Below are 18,588 nucleotides of genomic sequence, written 5' to 3'. Positions count from 1 at the left end.
GTCTGGGTGCTGTTTCCCCCTCTGGGGGCGAGGGTACCTGGACCCGGGGTATAGAGTATGTTTGGGGAGTGTGATTGTGTGTACGTGTCCATTTATGTCAATCCTTACGTTGGGTGAGTGCTGAGTGTTTGTATATGTGTGCATGAGGGTGGGAATGCATGTTTGTGTCTGTGTGTGCCTGTTTGTCTGTGTCTATATGTCAGGTCGGGTCTTAGACTCCACCTCTCTGGGAACTCCCAGGCCCTCCAAGGCCTATCTCCCCTCACCACACTCCCTGCCGGTGACTGATGCCCTCAGGGGTCGGTGCATTGGTGGTTCTTGGTGTCCGGGGCTGGGCGCTCAGGTATGTACCAGCTCACTCCCGGTGGCTACTTGGCGGGGCCTGGCGCCTGTTGCTCGGTCAGGCCTCCTCCGGGGTGCGGGGGGCCCTCAGGCCTCCGGCCTCTGGGCCTGCGGCTCGGTTCACTCTGGCACAGCTGGCTGCCGGCAGAGCCGGCGGGCACGCCGGTGCAGCCCCCTCTAGCTTCTGCTCGGTGGCTACTGGGTGACGCCTCGTCTGGGGATCCTCAGCCCTTCCCATGAAGGTGGCACGGATGCCCCTCCGGTGGTCCTCCTTGGGCTCTCGCAGTCTGGGGCCTCTGGATGTCTGGGGCCTGGATCTCCTCCATGCCTGCTTCATGCCCTGGGGCACGGGGCTATGGCTCTCTACATCCTCTTGCAGACCATTACATGTGGAAACCATTTGAATACAAGCGCTGATCCACACAGGTGTGCACACGGGTGTTCACTGCTCGTAGACTTAAATTACACCTTTCTTGGCTGCTACTTCAAAGCACATTGTGCGCTGTCTGTCCTGCGTGCTGCACAACAACATTGAATATTTAGTATTTACTGCTGTTTACACTTAGCTAGATTAATGCGATGGTGTTGTGTTTAGTACACTCAACAAAAATATAAACGCAACACCTTTGTTACTGCTCCCATTCCCCATGGGATGGACGTAGAGACCTAAAATTCATTCCAGATACACAATATAACCATCCCTCCCAAACAGTGGTCACAAATCAGTCCAAATGTGTGGTAGTGGGCACATCTGCTATATTGAGATAATCCATCCCACCTCACAGGTGTGCCACATCAGGATGCTGATCTGACATCATGAGTAATGCACAGGTGTACCTCAGACTGCCCACAACAAAAGGCCACCCTGGAATGTGCAGTTTTGTCTCACAGCAAAATGCCACAGATGCCACAAGCAATGAGGGAGCGTGCAATTGGCATGCTGACAGCAGGAATGTCAACCAGATCTGTCGCCCGTGCATTGAATGTTCATTTCTCAACCATAAGCCGTCTCCACAGGCGTTTCAGAGAATATGGCAGCACATCCAACCGGCCTCACAACCGCAGACCTCGTGTAACCACACCAGCCCAGGACCTCCACATCCAGCAGGTTCACCTCCAAGATCGTCTGAGACCAGCCACCCAGACAGCTGCTGGAACAATTGGTTTGCACAACCAAACAATTTCTGCACAAACTGTCAGAAACAGTCTCAGGGACGCTCAACTGCATGCCCGTCGTCCTCATCGGGGTCTTGACCTGACTCCAGCTCGTCGCCGTAACAGACTTGTGTGGGCAAATGCTCACATTCGATGGCGTCTGGCACGTTGGAGAGGTGTGCGCTTCACGGATGAATCATGGTTCACATTGTTCAGGGCAGATGGCAGCTGAGAATGTCCCAGTTCTTGCATGGCCAGCATACTCACCGGACATGTCACCCATTGAGCATGTTCGGGATGTGCTTGACCGGCGTATACGACAGCGTGTACCAGTTCCCACGAATATCCAACAACCTCGCACAGCCATTGAAGAGGAGTGGACCAACATTCCAAAGGCCACAATTGACAATCTGATAGACTCCATGCGACGATGTGTTGCACTGCATGAGGCAAATGGTAGTCACACCAGATACTGACTGGTTCTGGGTCCCCAGACCCCCAATAGCGCAAAAAACTGCACATTCCAGGGTGGCCTTTTGTTGTGGGCAGTCTGAGGTACACCTGTGCACTACTCATGATGTCAGATCAGCATCCTGATGTGGCACACCTGTGAGGTGGGATGGATTATCTCAATATAGCAGATGTGCCCACTACCACACATTTGGACTGATTTGTGACCACTGTTTGGGAGGGATGGTTATATTGTGTATCTGGAATGAATTTTAGGTCTCTACGTCCATCCCATGGGGAATGGGAGCAGTAACAAATATATTTTTGTTGAGTGTATGTTGCTTTGGTTTTTTTGCTTGTTTTCTATTCTTTCTCTCTCAACGGGTGATCCAGGAGATTTTATTTTATTTTATTATTATTTTTTTCCCTTTCTCACTGTCCCTCTCCCCTTCTGTTTTTCATTTCCTTCCTCTTTCTTTCTCCTTTTCCTATCTGTCACTCATGTCTGTCCCGTCTGTAACAACTGAAAATAAAATAAAATAAATAATAAAAACAAAGGTCGATCAAATGGACCAATATGGCAATGCCACGATGATCCATTTGGCAAAATAAATCCATTGGGTATCCTTGTTGGTCCTCAGACAACAATTCTGACGGCTAAAGAACCAAATGGGACAGGCCAAAAAAAAAAAAGAATGTGATTGGCTGTCTGTCTCAGTGTGTTGGCTCAGTGATAGGCTGTCACGTGCTGTGTTTTATTTGAGTATTCTGATTACACAAACACAGTCGTATTTGCTTGATTAGAGTTCTTATAGATTTTTCACTTTTGTTTTCATTCTATTTACTTTTACTTTGTTTAAGACTTTAGTTTTTTTCGTTTTAGATGATTTCAATGAATATTGTATTTGTGAGGCAAGATTTAAGATATCAGTGCAAATATTACAATATGAACTTTTAGAAAGCAGAGTCAAGTTCATAAACGTCTCATCAGGCAGGAAACTTTACTTATTCAACAACAACAAAACGAAGGATAAGCCTCTATCATTTTATTTTATTTCAGTTTTTTAAAACTGAAATTTTCAGTTTGTGTAATTGTATTTTTTTTTAAAACAAATATTACTCTGTGTGTGTGTGTATACCCGTATTGATCCCTGAGACGTGCGCTCCTGGTTGAATGTGCGCCGTCTCTCCCAGCGGTGGATCGAGTCCTGGACCTCTCTGCTGAGCTGGCGCGTCGCTGACCTCTGCTGGTCAAATGTCTTAATGTGCTCCAGCGCCCCGTAGGTGGTGGTCAGGTAATAGGAACCTGCACACACACACTCAGTGATTTCAGTGACATGATCAGCACACAGATGAGTGTGTGTGAGTATTTTCGGCGTGGGTTGGCACCTTCTCCCAGCGTTAGCGACGGGTCCATCAGCTCCATCATGTACTCTACATCCAGCTGCAGGGCGCACAGGTTGGACCGGGCCAGGACGTACATCATCACAGGCAGGAAATCATCAGCGCCATGGGACCGCCCTGCAGGGACAAAGGGAAATCTAAACCTGCACTTTATTCTTACAGTCAGCAGGGGGCTACTCTGCTCTCCACAGCTGGTTCGCACTGATGCGCCTCAGTCGCATGTTTGTTACTCCACGCCTCGCTCACCAGGCTCAGTTTTGAAACAGAGCGATTGAGGCTCGATAACCGCAGGGTACATAACTATACGCTGACCTCCAGATATTTATTAATCTGCACTTTTTCCTGTACATGTAGTTTAATAATGTGGGGGCGGGGCTTAAAGCACAGCTGGCGATGCTGACCTGGACAGCTGATAGACATGGAGTCGTAGATGATCTTGCAGGCCTTCAACAGCTGCTCGATCTTCTTCTGAGGAGAATACTCCTGATGGAGGTTGTTTAGTTTGATGCTGATCTTCTCCATAGACGAGGCCTCAGGGACAGCCGTGGTAATTCCTAACGCCGTGGTGGTGCTGCCGAGGACTACAGACTGACACACAAGAACACAAACACCATCAGCATCGCAGAGGACGCTCCTGCTGCTGCGCAGGGACTGCAGCAGGCCTGCAGGTGCATGCATGAAGGATAAAAACAGGTGAAAAACTTTAAAAATTCAAAGAAAAGAGTGACGGTCGAGGTTTTATTTCATGGAGGCAGCTCGCTGCACCACCTGGTTCTGGGCCAGCTGTTTGAGGCCACCGTTGCCCGTGTGCAGCTTCTCCAGCCTCTGATAGATGGACTCCTTCAAGGGCTTCAGGACACTCTTACACAGAGCAGCTTCCACAATGCTCTCTGCAGGCACAAGATCAGAGTTAAAGTAGAACGGCTGACGTCACCGTTTATTTCTTCGTAACCACAGAAACGATGACGTTGTGCGATGTTCGAGGAAATGACTGAGCTCAAACTTCCCCGTGTGACCTCCACATAATGCAGTCTAAAAATAAAAAGCTGTGAGTTACCGAGTTTGTCCTGCATGTACTGGTGCTGCGGCTCCAGCATGGCCTGCAGCTCCGTGCTCTGCAGCAGGTAGCTCTTCAGCTGAGTCATCATCTGTCGGATCTCCTGCAGCATCTCAGTGGAGGACGAGTGGCTCGACATCGTCTCCAGGGTGAAGGCGCGGTGCTCTTTCACCTAAACACACAGACTGGTCACATGACGTGGCATCCAGGCGGCGCGTGGCTGAGCTGAGGGTTTGGGTGGAAGGCTTCCGCCTCTGCGCACTCACCAAGTTGCCAAAGTAGCTGAAAGGGTCCCTGGCGAGCTCCACAATGCGCTGCGTGAGGCGGCGCTCGTGACTGATGAGCCCGGTGAGGACGGTTGACAAACGGTAGCGGGCTTTGTCCAACATCACAGTGGTGGAGGTTCGTCTGACGGCTGCTTTGGGGCTGCGACTCTCTGCCAGGCGGCTGGAAAGAAAGCAAAGCCTTTAGTTTGAGCTCACCGTATCTGTGCGACACCTGACGCTTGCATGAACAAACTTTCTGCACTTTACTGCGATTTCCTTTTGACCAGCATGATGGTGCAGCAGACTACGAGCTCCAGTCCTTACTGAGACATCCTGCACAGAGGAGTGGTGTTTATAGGTTTCCACACTGACCTCAGAAGCTTTGATGATGTCAGCTTTACAGAGAGGTGTGCAGCCTGAGAACCTGAGACCATGAGTCTGTCGGGGGGATCGGAAGTGTTTCAGAACGTGTTAAAAATGTCGCGTAAAGTCTGCTGTGGTCTGAAAGGAGCTGCACAAAATCTGAAACCACAGGATGACCAGCTGAGGAAGCCTCATCTCTCCACTCTATCACAACATTCTTGTAAATCTGTAGCTGCTGCAGCTGCATTTAAGGTGGATGTTTGTTGCTAATCTCGTTCTTCAGCCTGTTCAGAAGTATCTGCAGGTTTTTGTGCTTCGCTGATCAGATGTGGTGTGCAGCAGGGGTCTGCGCTGGGACCCTCTGCTTCCTGATGTTAGCTGTAAACATGCAGTCACCCGCCGTGCAGTCAGCAGAGGCTGCGCTGTGTGCAAAACCCAGATAGTAAATGACTGCAGTTTCATTTTGGCCTATTGAAGCTTGACTGCATGATGATAATAGTTGACCTTGGTGTTATCAGCCGAGTCCATGGACCCGGCTGGCCTAGCCTCTGGGTGTCTGGCTGTGCTGATATCAGCCACAGCCTGGTTACTGTCCGGTTTAAGACCCACTCTACATGGCAGTGGAATAAATCACAGCAGCATGTGGTTCTCATCCTGTTTGGACTTTGAACTTTAAGCTTAAACCAAACCAGCGCAATAAAAGCAAAGTTTTATTTTGACAGAGAACAGATTTATGATCCAAAACTTCCAGAACCATAAACTTGCAACATCTGGCACAGCCACCTGTCTGACCTCCTGATCTCCATGACCTGTGCATGTGCACAGGTGGATGTAGGCGGGGTCTGAGAAAGAGGCAGTAAATGATGGCCCAGAGGAACAGTTAGTGGTTAAACTCAAAATGCACGACAGAGTGAAACTGATTTGTTTTTAACGTTTGCTGTCTGCGGGGAAAATGCTTTTGTTTTTGTTGCAGTTCCATCAGTGACCAGTAGGAGGCATGCAGCCAGGCCCAGGTGATGGGCTCAGGCGTACCTGTGGTTTTGCTCCAGTTCCTGGTTCAGCTCTATGTCTTCTTCTGTGCTGCTGGTGGAGCTGGAGTCGGGCTGGGTTGCCAGAATAGCGCCCCCCTGTGGCGAGTACAGCGACACATCCGGCCGCCGTGCTGGGGATGGAAGGGGCACTTTGATTGGAGCGCTCTGATTGGCTCCTACGTGCTGGGACGCAGGTGAGTCGGGTGAGGTGGGTTTCCTCCTCGGTGGAGGTACTGGGCGGGACGGTTTCTTTCCCGGCGGGGGGCACGGTGGGCTGGCTCTCACTTTGTCCTCCTTCTCCTCCTCCTTGCCTTGTCCTTCTCCCTCCTTCTCCTCCTCCTCCGCCGCCGCTTGGTGCTGGTCCTTGCTGTCCTGCTCAAACAGCAGACCTGATTTACTTCTCCTTTTCTCCCCCTGCTCTCCTCCCTCCTCTCTGTCGGCTTTCTTTGCAGCATTTTGTCCCTTCTCTCTCTCTGTCCCTTCTCCAGCCTCTCGCTCAGAGCTTTTTCTGCAGGGAGAGGTGCGACAGAGAGGAGCAGGAGGCAGAGGGGGAGCAGCTCGGCCCTGCGGGGGGACGGGAGGCCTCGACGGGTGAGGTGATGTCAACGCTGACTTCCTCCCTTCTCTCTCCACTACTCCTCCCCTTCCTTCCTCTTTTCTCTCAGCTTCAGGAGTTGCAGAAGACAGCGGCTCAGGCGAGGGGGGAGGAGGGGAGAAGAGGAGGCCCATCCCGGCCCCTGAGCCCAGACTGGGGGGGCGGGGTGGGGGGCGCTTATATTTAAGCTCAAAACTTGTTATGGTTTGACCTTTGTCCTGCGTGCTAGGCTTCTGTGAGGCTTCTCCGTTGTGCAGGGAGGAGGTGATGCTCTGATTGGTGCTGATGTTGTGTTTGGATGTGGAGGAGGAGGGGCTCAGGTCTTTGCTCGTGTCTCTGGGCCGCTCCTCCACAGGAACAGAGTTCACGTACAGATACATGTGGGTCTGATCCAACATCAGGTCCTGATTCTCAGCTCGCCGGTTCAGGTCAGACGTCCAGAAATCTGCAACGCGAAGAAGAGTTACTCCCATTTACATGATTTCATCACCATCATTATCATCACTTCCTCTTCCTGTTACAACACAGTGGTGTTTTTGTGTAGCATATCTAAAAGCTTCATTAAAAGCGTAGGAAAACTTATTTCTTGTGTAACACAATGCAAAACAATTTTTTTATACAGCACCAAATCACATCAAGTTGCCTCAAGGTGCTGTATTATTGTAAGGTAGACCCTACAATAGTACATACAGAGAAAAACCCAACAATCATATGACCCCCTATGAGCAAGCACTTTGAAGGAAAAACTCCCTTTTAACAGGAAGAAACCTCCAGCAGAACCAGGCTCAGGGAGGGGCGGGGCCATCTGCTGTGATTGGTTGCGGTGAGAGGATTGTTTGCCGAGCGTTATCCAAAGCACACTCTCTTTTGATTCACCTGCTAATTTTATTAACAGTATTCACTCACTGTGTCTTTGGGGTCTTGCTAGCTTAGCTTAGCTCATAGCCGACTCGTTAGCACCAATGCTACTTCACCTGTCCCTCCTGCACTTTCTTGCTCATTGTGTCAGATGTTTAGTTACTCCTCGGCCTCCTTTAGCAGTAATGATACTTGTAATAAATGCAGCATATTTGCAGCTCTGGAGGCCAGGATTACTGAATTGGAGACCCGGCTTTGCACCCATCATTCACCCGTAGCTAGCCAGGCCCTTGTAGCTGGTGCAGCCGAAGATAGCGTAGGCCCTGCTAGCTGTTCCCCGGCAGACCCCAAGCAGCTGGGGAAAGGGGGCGGCTGGGTGACGGTGAGGAGGAAGCATAGTCTTAAACCATTTTTCCCCATTCTGCGACACACCCGCCGGGGGTCAAACTCTGGTAATTGGTGATTCTGTTCTCAGACATGTGAAGCTAGAGACACCAGCAACCATAGTCAATTGTCTTCCAGGGGCCAGAGCAGGCGACATTGAGGGAAATTTAAAACTGCTGGCTAAGGTTAAATATAAATTCAGTAAAATCATAATTCACGTTGGCAGTAATGACACCTGGTTACGTCAATCGGAGGTCACTAACATCAATATTGAATCCGTGTGCAACTTTGCCAAAACAATGTAGTTTTCTCTGGTCCCCTCCCCAATCAGACCAGGAGTGACATGTTTAGCCGCATGTTCTCCTTAAATTGCTGGCTGTCTGAGTGGTGTCCCAGAAACGATGTGGGCTTCATAGATAATTGGCAAACCTTCTGGAGGAAACCTGGTCTTGTTAGGAGAGACGGCATCCATCCCACTTTGGATGGAGCAGCTCTCATTTCTAGAAATATGGACAAATTTATTAAACCCCCCAAAATATGATTATCCTGAGTTGGGACTAGGAAGCAGAGTTGCAGTCTTACACGCCTCTCTGCAGCTTCTCTCCTCCTGCTACCCCCCCCCCCCCCCCCCAAAACCCATCTCCATAGAGACTGTGTCAGCTCCCAAACAGACAAAAAACAAACTAAAAACCAGCAACAAACAACTTAAACATAAACACAAAGAAAGAACAATACAGTATCCACATCTGAACCAAAGAGTAAAACAGTGAAATGTGGATGATTAAATATTAGGTCTCTCTCCTCCAAGTCTCTGTTAGTACATGACTTAATAATTGATCAACAAATTGATTTACTCTGCCTTACCGAAACCTGGTTGCAGCAGGATGATTATGTTAGTTTAAATGAATCAACACCCCCGAGTCATTCTAACTACCAGAAATCTCGAAGCCCAGGCCGAGGGGGCGGTGTGGCAGCAATTTTTCACACCAGCCTATTAATCAACCAAAGACCCAGACACTTTTTAATTCATTTGAAAGCTTGATGCTTCGCCTCGTCCACCCCAGCTGTAAACTCAGAAACCAGTCTTACTTGTTATCATCTATCGTCCACCTGGGCCTTACACAGAGTTTCTGTCTGATTTCTCAGACTTTTTATCTGATTTAGTTCTGAGCTCAGATAAAATAATTATTGTGGGTCCATGTAGATGCTAAAAATGACAGCCTCAACATGGCATTTAATCTGTTATTAGACTCAATTGCCTTCTCTCAAACTGTAAAAGAACCCACCCACCACTTTAATCACACTCTAGACCTTGTTTTAAGATATGGCATAGAAACTGAACATTTAACGGTGTTTCCTGAAAACCCTCTCCTGTCTGATCATTTCCTGATAACATTTACATTTACAATATTTGATTACACAGCAGTGAAGAGTAGACTTTATCACAGTAGATGTCTTTCTGAAAGTGCTGTAACTAAGTTTAAGAATATAATCCACCCACTGTTATCATCTTCAATGCCCTGTACCAACACAGAGCAGAGCAGCTATCTGAACGCTACTCCAACAGAGGTCGATCATCTTGTTAATAATTTCACCTCCTCACTACGTACGACTCTGGATACTGTAGCTCCTGTGAAAACTAAGGTCTCTAATCAGAAGTACCTGACTCCGTGGTATAATTCTCAAACACGTACCCTAAAGCAGATGACTCGTAATCTGGAGAGGAAATGGCGTGTCACAAATTTAGAGGATCATCATTTAGCCTGGAGAAATAGTTTGCTGCTTTATAAGAAAGCCCTCCGCAAAGCCAGAACATTTAAATACTATTCATCACTGATTGAAGAAAATAAGAACAACCCCAGGTTTCTCTTCAGCACTGTAGCCAGGCTGACAAAAAGTCAGAGCTCTTTTGAGCCAACAATCCCTTTAACGTTAACTATTAATGACTTCATGAACTTCTTCACAAATAAAATTTTTATCATTAGAGAAAAAAATGACCAATAATCATCCCACAGATGTAATATTATCTGCAGCTACTCTTAGTACCATTGATGTTAAGTTAGACTCTCTATCTATCTCTAATAATAATACTACTACTAATAATAATAATCATCTCTAATAATCAGCTATGTACCACAGGCCTTCAAGCTGGCTGTAGTTAAACCTTTACTTAAAAAGCATCTCTAGACCCAGCAGTCTTAGCTAATTATAGGCCAATCTCCAACCTTCCTTTCATATCAAACATCCTTGAAAGAGTAGTTGTCAAACAGCTAACAGATCATCTGCAGAGGAATGGCTTATTTGAAGAGGTCAAAGGAGCTTGCAAAGAAAAGCGTCTGGACTTCTATAAGTTGCTTGAAGACGTTTCACCTCTCATCCGAGAAGCTTCTTCAGTTCTAAGGTCAAATGGTGGAGAGTCCCAGATATAAACCTAGTGGGAGTGACCCCCCACAGAGGGACAAAAGGACCCCCTGATGATCCTCTAATCGCCTGAGCCAAGGTGTGAAACTGGGCGTGGGTCCCAATCAGCCAGAGTTTCGGGTGAGCTCATTGTGAAACCTGGCCCCACCTTATCATGCGAATTCCTGAGGTCAGATGGCCCAGGATGTGAGTGGGCGTTAAGGCGTCTGGGAAGGGATCTCAAAACTGGATTATAGATGGCAGAGAGTTGGTGTCGTAAACCCCCGCCTCTGTTCAAAGATGGTCGCTCACAGTGGACATAGATGGCTTCTTTCACTCCTCTTTCAAACCATCTGTCCTCTCTGTCCAAAATGTGAACATTGGCATCCTCGAAAGAGTGACCTTTATCCTTAAGATGCAGATGGACTGCTGAGTCTTGTCCTGTGGAGGTGGCTCTTCTGTGTTGTGCCATGCGCTTGTGAAGTGGCTGTTTGGTCTCTCCAATGTAGAGGTCTGGGCATTCCTCGCTGCACTGTACAGCATACACCACATTGTTAAGTTTGTGTTTTGGCGTTTTGTCTTTCGGGTGAACCAGTTTCTGTCTGAGCGTGTTGCTGGGTCTGAAATACACTGGGATGTCATGCTTGGAGAAAACTCTCCTGAGTTTCTCTAATACACCGGCTACATAGGGGATGACAATGTTGTTGCGTCTGTCCTTCTTATCCTCCCTCGCTGGTGTCTGGTCTTCTTTTCTGTGCCTCTTTGCTGACTTTAAAGTCAGCAAAGAGGCACAGAAAAGACATTGGAGAGACCAAACAGCCACTTCACAAGCGCATGGCACAACACAGAAGAGCCACCTCCACAGGACAAGACTCAGCAGTCCATCTGCATCTTAAGGATAAAGGTCACTCTTTCGAGGATGCCAATGTTCACATTTTGGACAGAGAGGACAGATGGTTTGAAAGAGGAGTGAAAGAAGCCATCTATGTCCACTGTGAGCGACCATCTTTGAACAGAGGCGGGGGTTTACGACACCAACTCTCTGCCATCTATAATCCAGTTTTGAGATCCCTTCCCAGACGCCTTAACGCCCACTCACATCCTGGGCCATCTGACCTCAGGAATTCGCATGATAAGGTGGGGCCAGGTTTCGCAATGAGCTCACCCGAAACTCTGGCTGATTGGGACCCACGCCCAGTTTCACACCTTGGCTCAGGCGATTAGAGGATCATCAGGGGGTCCTTTTGTCCCTCTGTGGGGGGTTACTCCCACTAGGTTTATATCTGGGACTCTCCACCATTTGACCTTAGAACTGAAGAAGCTTCTCAGATGAGAGGTGAAACGTCTTCAAGCAACTTATAGAAGTCCAGACGCTTTTCTTTGCAAGCTCCTTTGACTACAATGACCTGGATGACTGAGAACCTTCACAGACTTATTTGAAGAGTTTCAGTCAGGTTTCAGAGCTCATCACAGCACAGAAACAGCTTTAGTGAAGGTTACAAATGATCTTCTTATGGCCTCTGACAGTGGACTCATCTCTGTGCTTGTCCTGCTAGACCTCAGTGCAGCGTTCGATACTGTCGACCATAATATCCTATTAGAGCGATTAGAACATGCTGTAGGTATTACAGGTACTGCACTGCAGTGGTTTGTATCATATCTATCTAATAGACTCCAATTTGTTCATGTAAATGGAGAGTCCTCTTCACACACTGAGGTTAATTATGGAGTTCCACAGGGTTCAGTGCTAGGACCAATTCTGTTTACATTATACATGCTTCCCTTAGGCAGCATCATCAGAAGACATAGCATACATTTACACTGTATGGTGAATGCTGATGTTTGCCTCAGTGATAATTTGACAACTTTAATAACCTGATGAGTTAATTATTTTACCTGCACCCATAGCAGCAATGCTCTCCAGCTCCTCTCTCTTAGTTGCCGTGGTAATGGCCGTGGGTGACCTCAGCGGGACGGCCAGGATGTCCCTGATTTTTGGATCGAGTTGGGAGAAGGTTGAATGAAGCAGGTATTGAAAGAGTGTGCACATGTATGTGAATGTGAGTGTGTGGATACTGCGAGCACCGCAGGCTTGTTTTTACAGTGTGTGTGTTGTGCGATGTCCTGCGTGCTGCTGCAGGTGTGTTTGTGTTACCTGCTGTGGAAGTAGAAGGAGATGAGTTTGAAGATGTCATCAAAGACCAGAGAGGAGCCCTCCAAGTGGACGACTGGGGGAGACAGAGAAGAATGAATGGCTTCCTGCTTTGTGTGAATGTGTGTACTTTCTGAAGCAGCACCTACACGTCTTGTGTTGTTGGATCTTCATGTCGCGTACGAGCGGCGCCCCCTGCTCGTCAGGCAGCCGTACCGATAGCGTCGCGACGTCGTTGTCCTCTGTGCTGCGCACCAGGAAAGCCTGCAGACACCAGCGAGTGTGGTTTTGAGTCTGAGGTCATGTGATGTACAATAAGAAGCTGCCTCCTCTTTTAGAAGCGCACAGCTGTATGACTCACAGCGCGAGCGTCAGCACAAGTCTGAGGACGCTCTCACATGTCAGCGTCTCACAAATTTAACAGGTCCCATAAAAACAAACATGCAGCTGTGATTCACCTGGATGTGAAGTCATTCCATCTCAAACCAACCACACAATCTTCTGCTCCACTGCTCAGATTTGCTATTTGATATATGCTAATTATTAAATATGTTTATAATAGATATTAGATGTTATCTCTACTGTGAAACGGTAGCTTTCAAGTGAATGAAAGATGGAAAATGGTAAATGGCCTGTATTTGTATAGCGCTTTACACTACATTCAGTCATCCACACATTCACACACTGACGCAGGTGTGGAAAATGAAGAAAGGTCCATATAACCAAATGATTTGTGAGTTATGATCAGAGCCTGGCTCCTGTAACCCGTCATATTTGCTCAATCCAGCACAAAAGCTAAATGCAAATCAGAGCTGGTCGAGCAGGAAATGAGATGGGTTGGCTGTATGTTCATGTCAGAGGGGATCTCCGAGGTTCCTCCAGCAACACCAGAAACTTCATTTCCTTCATTTGGTGAAGTTTTGAACCCGTCTGCAGATTTTCTGCATCAGTCTGTGATGTAAATGTCTTTATTTATTAAAGGGAAGAGGAAAATCAGGGAGCAGTCACCACTTCAGTGTCATTATTCCCAGCTCTAACACAACAATGACTTCCTGCTGAGTCGCCACGCGTGAAGACGTAAATTGCTCTTCGTAGGTTTGTTTGGTTTCCAGATGTGAGTCAGAGGTAAAGACTTTGTGATGGTGTCTGATATCAGGCCCTCGTTTCTGCGTTTTAACAGCTTTAAACCTGTTAAACATGTTTCACATTTCTGCTGTTGATTCAAACTTTCTGTGCATGCACACGTCTACAGGTAAACGAAAAAAGGAGATGATGACGTATTTCCATCAGAGTAAAGGATATTTACCCTGTAAATAGGGCCCATTATAGAGGGGATACCTGTGTGTGTGTGTGTGTGTGTGTGTGTGTGTGTGTGTGTGTGTGTGTGTGTGTGTGTGTGTGTGTGTGTGTGTGTCTCACCCCGGCTGGCTCCTCCTCCAGTATCCTGGCGGTTTGCTCTCGGCTGAGTCCTTCGGGCCGCCACACGGAGGTGCTCCCGACCAGCCGGTCCACCGAGCTCAGCACCGGAGGAGCCGGTGAGGCTGGTGGGAACACAGGGGTGGGAGGGGGGGAGGAAGAAGAGGAGGGGGGTGGGAGTGTAGGAGATAAAGGAGCAGGAAGAGGGGGAGGAGAGAAAGTGGGCGTCAGATCAGAGGAGACAGAGGACAGCAGGGGAGGAGCAGGAGTGGGGACAGGGGAAGGTGAGAGAGGGGGAGGCAAAGATAAGGGAGGAGGTGCGTGGACCGGAGGGAGAGGGGGAGGGAGGGACGGAGGGGTGGCTGGAGGCAGAGGAGGTCGAGAGGGGAGATGGGAGTTCCTGACTGCAGAAGGTGGAGGTTTGGGCCGACATGGCCGGGGCGGCGGGTGGGAGGGCAGCGAGGGCGGAGGCAGGGGGGGGGGCGGGTCAAGTGGTCCTGTCACAGGGCTGCAAAGAGAAAAGGTCAAAGGTCAATAAACAGATTGACAGCTGGCCGGTGATGTTTCCTGTGATCAGCTGCTCGGACTTTAACCACACTGAGAGGATGGCCCACCCGCTGGGCCCAGGCCCTGCCTTTTAAAACACACCTGCTGCTGCTGCAGATTTCATAATGGCTGGCATCATCGCCGGCTTCAAAGGGGCGGAGTTAAACATCTGACTTAACACCAGTGCAGCCGACTCAGAAAGCATCCAGACGGCGGAGCGGGCCTCAAACACGAGCTGAACTATCACCGAGCGCCACGTGCTGCTGCTGGGACGACTCCTACCGCCCCTCTGTGATCCCTGACGGAGCTCCCAGGTCACGTGACCAGCTCCTGAGTCTGGTTTCATTTGTATTATAATTGTTTTATTTTTTCAGTGTCGTGTGCAGCACTTTGTGTCTGCCGTGGTTGATTTAAGGTGGTGATAAAGACACCTGAGGGACCCTGCAGGTATGTTGTTGAGGCCAGTTTACCCCAGGTAGGGTCTCCCTGCATGAGCGAGGGCTGGAACATGGATGGATGCTAACGCAAGCTGTGCTGGTGACCAGGTGGATGTTAGGAGGTGAAGTCTGATGTCAAGGTCGTGGTATCACTGACTCATCCTGTGCCTGTCAAGGCCCGGGGTGTGTTGTTGTCTGAGTCATGTGACCTAAGGTGTGAAGTCTTTGTGCGTCGCGTGGTGAGTTTCAGGTCCGCCTCCGAGGTGCCAACCACAGAAGGATGCTAGAGCTCATCAGGTGAGAGGTGAAGCATCCTCAGAAAGCTGAAAATGAGATCCCGTTGCTTCAGCTGAGGCGTTTAAGCCTTAGAGAGACGATAAAGACTAATTGAATCTAAGTCTTCTTCACTCGCCGCGGCTGCAGCGCTCAGAGCTCCTCGCTCGCAGCAGCCTGGAAACCACACAGATGTTAGCGGTGCATCAGAAACCGGAGCACAGGACAACAGCAGCTGATGAGAGCGGTCTCTGGGGTTTGTCAGGGCAAGTGATTTATTTACATTACATCATCTGACATTACAGCATGGCCTCTAGGGGTCACGGGGTCACCAGTTTGGCTTTTTAAGGCTATGAAACGGTAAAAGCTGGTCCAGCAGGAGCACAGGCGTGTTTGAGACGTCTCCTCCCCCAGCCTGACACACGGGCAGCAGGGCGCCGTGTGTCTGTGTGTCAGTGAGCTGCTCCTCATCATCACCTGGTGAACACAGTGAGTTAATAGCGCAATGCTGTTAGAGGAAGTCTGTGGTCAGTTCGTCTAGTCCTGTGGTTACCAAACAGAGAACAAAATAGCAGGTTGGTGTTGAAGGTAGTCCGCCACTGATGGCTGCACATCGTTACCATCAGTTCTTCTGATCGTGTTGTGAGGTGAATGCACGGCCCGCCTGCAGTGTTTGCATCTACCCGGCTTTACCTGCCAGGTGAGTCCGACAGGTGCCGGACAGGTGGACGTTGGGTTTCCAGGTGTGTGTGTTGCTACCTGACAGGTGACTCACTCAGCGGTCCAGATGACACCAAAAAACATGAAAAGAAACACTTTCACAACACTTGTGTTGTTCCTCTTGCAGTTCGCCACATATAAGAAGAAGATCTGTTTCCTGTCGTTGACCCCCTGAGGGGTCAGGGTCACCTGGACCCTTCCCCCCTCCCCCCATCAGTCGGGGCCTCCTGTGTTGTTCTATTAAAATCCCAGCATGCACCTGCACGCTGCAGGCTGCAGCCTTTATTTACCTTTGCTGCAGTCTGAGTTACCTCTGCCTTATCAGTGGTCTGGTGGTTTGGCTTTAAATAGACGAGTACTTGCTAGCAGTATGTTACAGCACGGTCATGCTAACTTACGTTTGTCTCTGTAGCTAAGTTTGAAGTGCTGTTTGTGGCCCGTAGATAACAAAGGCTCTCAGCTGAGAGTGGCGCCATCAGCGAGCGTTAATATGTTTGCTTTATGGCTTCCTCTGCTCACTTCTCCCTCTGCAACGCAAAGAGTGCCGGTGATTGTAAATTACAGCAGATTGCTGACAGCAGAGTGACGTAAGGTGTTGTTCTTGAGCTCCTCGTGTTTGTGTTTAAAGCAGCTGTTACACACGGGGGTGGTCTTTAATTAGACCTGTTTGGTGCCCAAGTGTCACTTGAGGACGAGCTCATGGAGGTGCAGCGTGGATGAAAGTGTCTTTAGGGTTGTGGACCCTGAACCGGTCTGTGATCGTGCACAGCATGCAGGTGATGTAGCGGCCGACCTACGTTCCTTTGGGAATCTCGGGGAAAGCCGGGACACAGTGGAGAGATTGCGTCACTTAACTGTCTCCAGGAAAAGCTGGAGGAGGTCCTGAGAGGGACGGCGTCTAAAAGGAGCTGCCGGGGCTTCGGTGCCATCCGTCTCTCAGCCAATGGCGTGTCCAGCGGGGTGGCCTGGGGGGGCACAGGCCACCCCCCAAACCAGACTGGCCACCCCAGGTGCCACCCCAAAGGCAAAACAATAAAATTCAATCAAATATCAAATGTCCGATTATGTTTTCACGGTGACGCTCAGATATCCGAGTGTAAGTGAATGCAGCATCGCTTCTGCGCTATGCGCATCACGTTAGCAAAGGTAGGAGAGCCAAGCGCGAAAGACGGCACTGCAGGAAACAATTTTTCGGTGAAAGAAAATGAGGACAGAATAAATGTCCCGGTAAGTAATATTAAGTTTGTTGAGTTTAGTAAACTTCGGTGAAATTAGAATACCAAGGAAAAAAATAACACTTAAAGAATTATTGCAGCTGTGGAATATTTCAGACAGTATGCTACTGAGGGCAGCTAACATAAGAGTTATGAGTTATAAGATATAATCTAAGTCGTAACATTGCTGTATGGAGCTGCAGATTTGGTTGCAGGTTAACATAGCTGGACTGGCCATCGGGCATACCGGGCATATGCCCGGTGACTTATTTTTTATTTTTTTTGTAATGGCATGAACAATGAGAGGTGGTGGATTGGCCAGATGCAGGTCGATGTGTAGAAATAACTCCGTTGTTTGGTGGTGGCTATGACGGGGCTTCCACAGAGGCAACAGGTGGATGAGGGAAGGGGAGGCAGGAGGAGAGACCCGAAGCAGCCACCAGTCCGAGTGTCAGGTGAACTGAACTTCAGGTAAGAAGTTATGACCTGCAGTCTATCTGGGTCAGATATAAACCAAGTTTAGGTGGAGTTTATTTTCATGTTGCTGACTTTTTACTGTCAGTTGCAATAACTCATACTGCGTTCTAGCCAGTTTGACGGAGTTTTTATACAGCTGGGTGGGTGCTATGATGTTACTGATAGTGAACTTTATTTTATTCATAAGGTTAGTAGAGTTGCCAACGGCTCCTTAAAAAAATGGAATGGTCCCTCAATCAGAGAAAATATTACGCGTTTCGTATTGAGCTGAGAAGAGACGCAGTTTGTCCCGGACTTTAGCTAGAATGGAAAAAAGACACAAAGCTGGATTTATTCTGTCCTTACGCTGCACAGCTGCCTCTTCTTCTCTCATTCTCTCCCCTCCCTCTCCTGTTGCTACTTCAATCATGAAACTGATCAATGATCAGCTGATCGGCTTTTCTCTCTTGTTTGTTTATCGCCCACTTTGCGCCAGAAAGAGGAAACCAGCGGATATTGCGCTAAACAACAGCAGCACATTTAAGCTTGATCAGCTGTTGTTAGAATTTATTTAATATTAATTTCTAGTATCAGCTGATGTTTGCTGGAGCCACAGCTGTAAAGCTGCTGGTCATGATGTCTGTTTAGATATGTGGTGAGAGGGAAACATGAAGATGAAACCAGGAGATGTCCTTACTGAACCATCAGAGCTGAACAGGTGATGGAGAAACAGGTTTACCTTTTAGGTGACATGAATGAGTTGAAGGGAAGTTATCAACTGTTTCTGAGAGATAAATAACACCAGGATCCTTTTTTATGTAGCTGACAGCTGGTAACTGTGCAGGGGCGGGTCTAGCAAAGTTTTGCCAGGGGGCCAGGTAGGGCATTAACAGGGAAAGGTGGGCACAAAGAAATACTTTTCTTTCTTATTCTCATTTAAAATACCTAGTTTTTATTAAATAATTATCTAAATCTTACAACCAAAGTTTTTATCTGACGTAAAATGTATAGAAATCATACATATACCAACAAGACTGTACATCACTGTCACAACAGCATTTGTTTTCAT

The 18,588-nt window shown here is 48.4% G+C and overlaps 1 protein-coding gene across 1 annotated transcript in view; it reads right to left on the bottom strand.

Moving 5' to 3' along the window:
* Window positions 1–18,588, bottom strand: part of rin3 (Ras and Rab interactor 3) — a 31,299-nt gene that overhangs the window by 8,735 nt on the left and 3,976 nt on the right. The window contains exons 2-12 of the mRNA XM_085390603.1: window positions 13,877–14,381; window positions 12,607–12,721; window positions 12,461–12,533; window positions 12,202–12,293; window positions 6,070–7,108; window positions 4,675–4,855; window positions 4,409–4,580; window positions 4,120–4,241; window positions 3,753–3,939; window positions 3,337–3,468; window positions 3,087–3,253 (exon numbers count right to left, since the gene is read on the bottom strand). Of these exons, the coding sequence (XP_085246729.1) occupies window positions 3,087–3,253; window positions 3,337–3,468; window positions 3,753–3,939; window positions 4,120–4,241; window positions 4,409–4,580; window positions 4,675–4,855; window positions 6,070–7,108; window positions 12,202–12,293; window positions 12,461–12,533; window positions 12,607–12,721; window positions 13,877–14,381 (2,785 nt within the window). The remainder of the gene's footprint in view (window positions 1–3,086; window positions 3,254–3,336; window positions 3,469–3,752; window positions 3,940–4,119; window positions 4,242–4,408; window positions 4,581–4,674; window positions 4,856–6,069; window positions 7,109–12,201; window positions 12,294–12,460; window positions 12,534–12,606; window positions 12,722–13,876; window positions 14,382–18,588) is intronic.

This window comes from Rhamphochromis longiceps, linkage group LG19 (assembly GCF_057381845.1).
Source record: "Rhamphochromis longiceps isolate RC_006_pf linkage group LG19, R_longiceps_female_GT1.1, whole genome shotgun sequence".
NCBI classification, from domain to species: domain Eukaryota; kingdom Metazoa; phylum Chordata; class Actinopteri; order Cichliformes; family Cichlidae; genus Rhamphochromis; species Rhamphochromis longiceps.
Note: the sequence above shows the minus strand (reverse complement) of the source record. Positions and strands in the feature narration are given on the sequence as shown.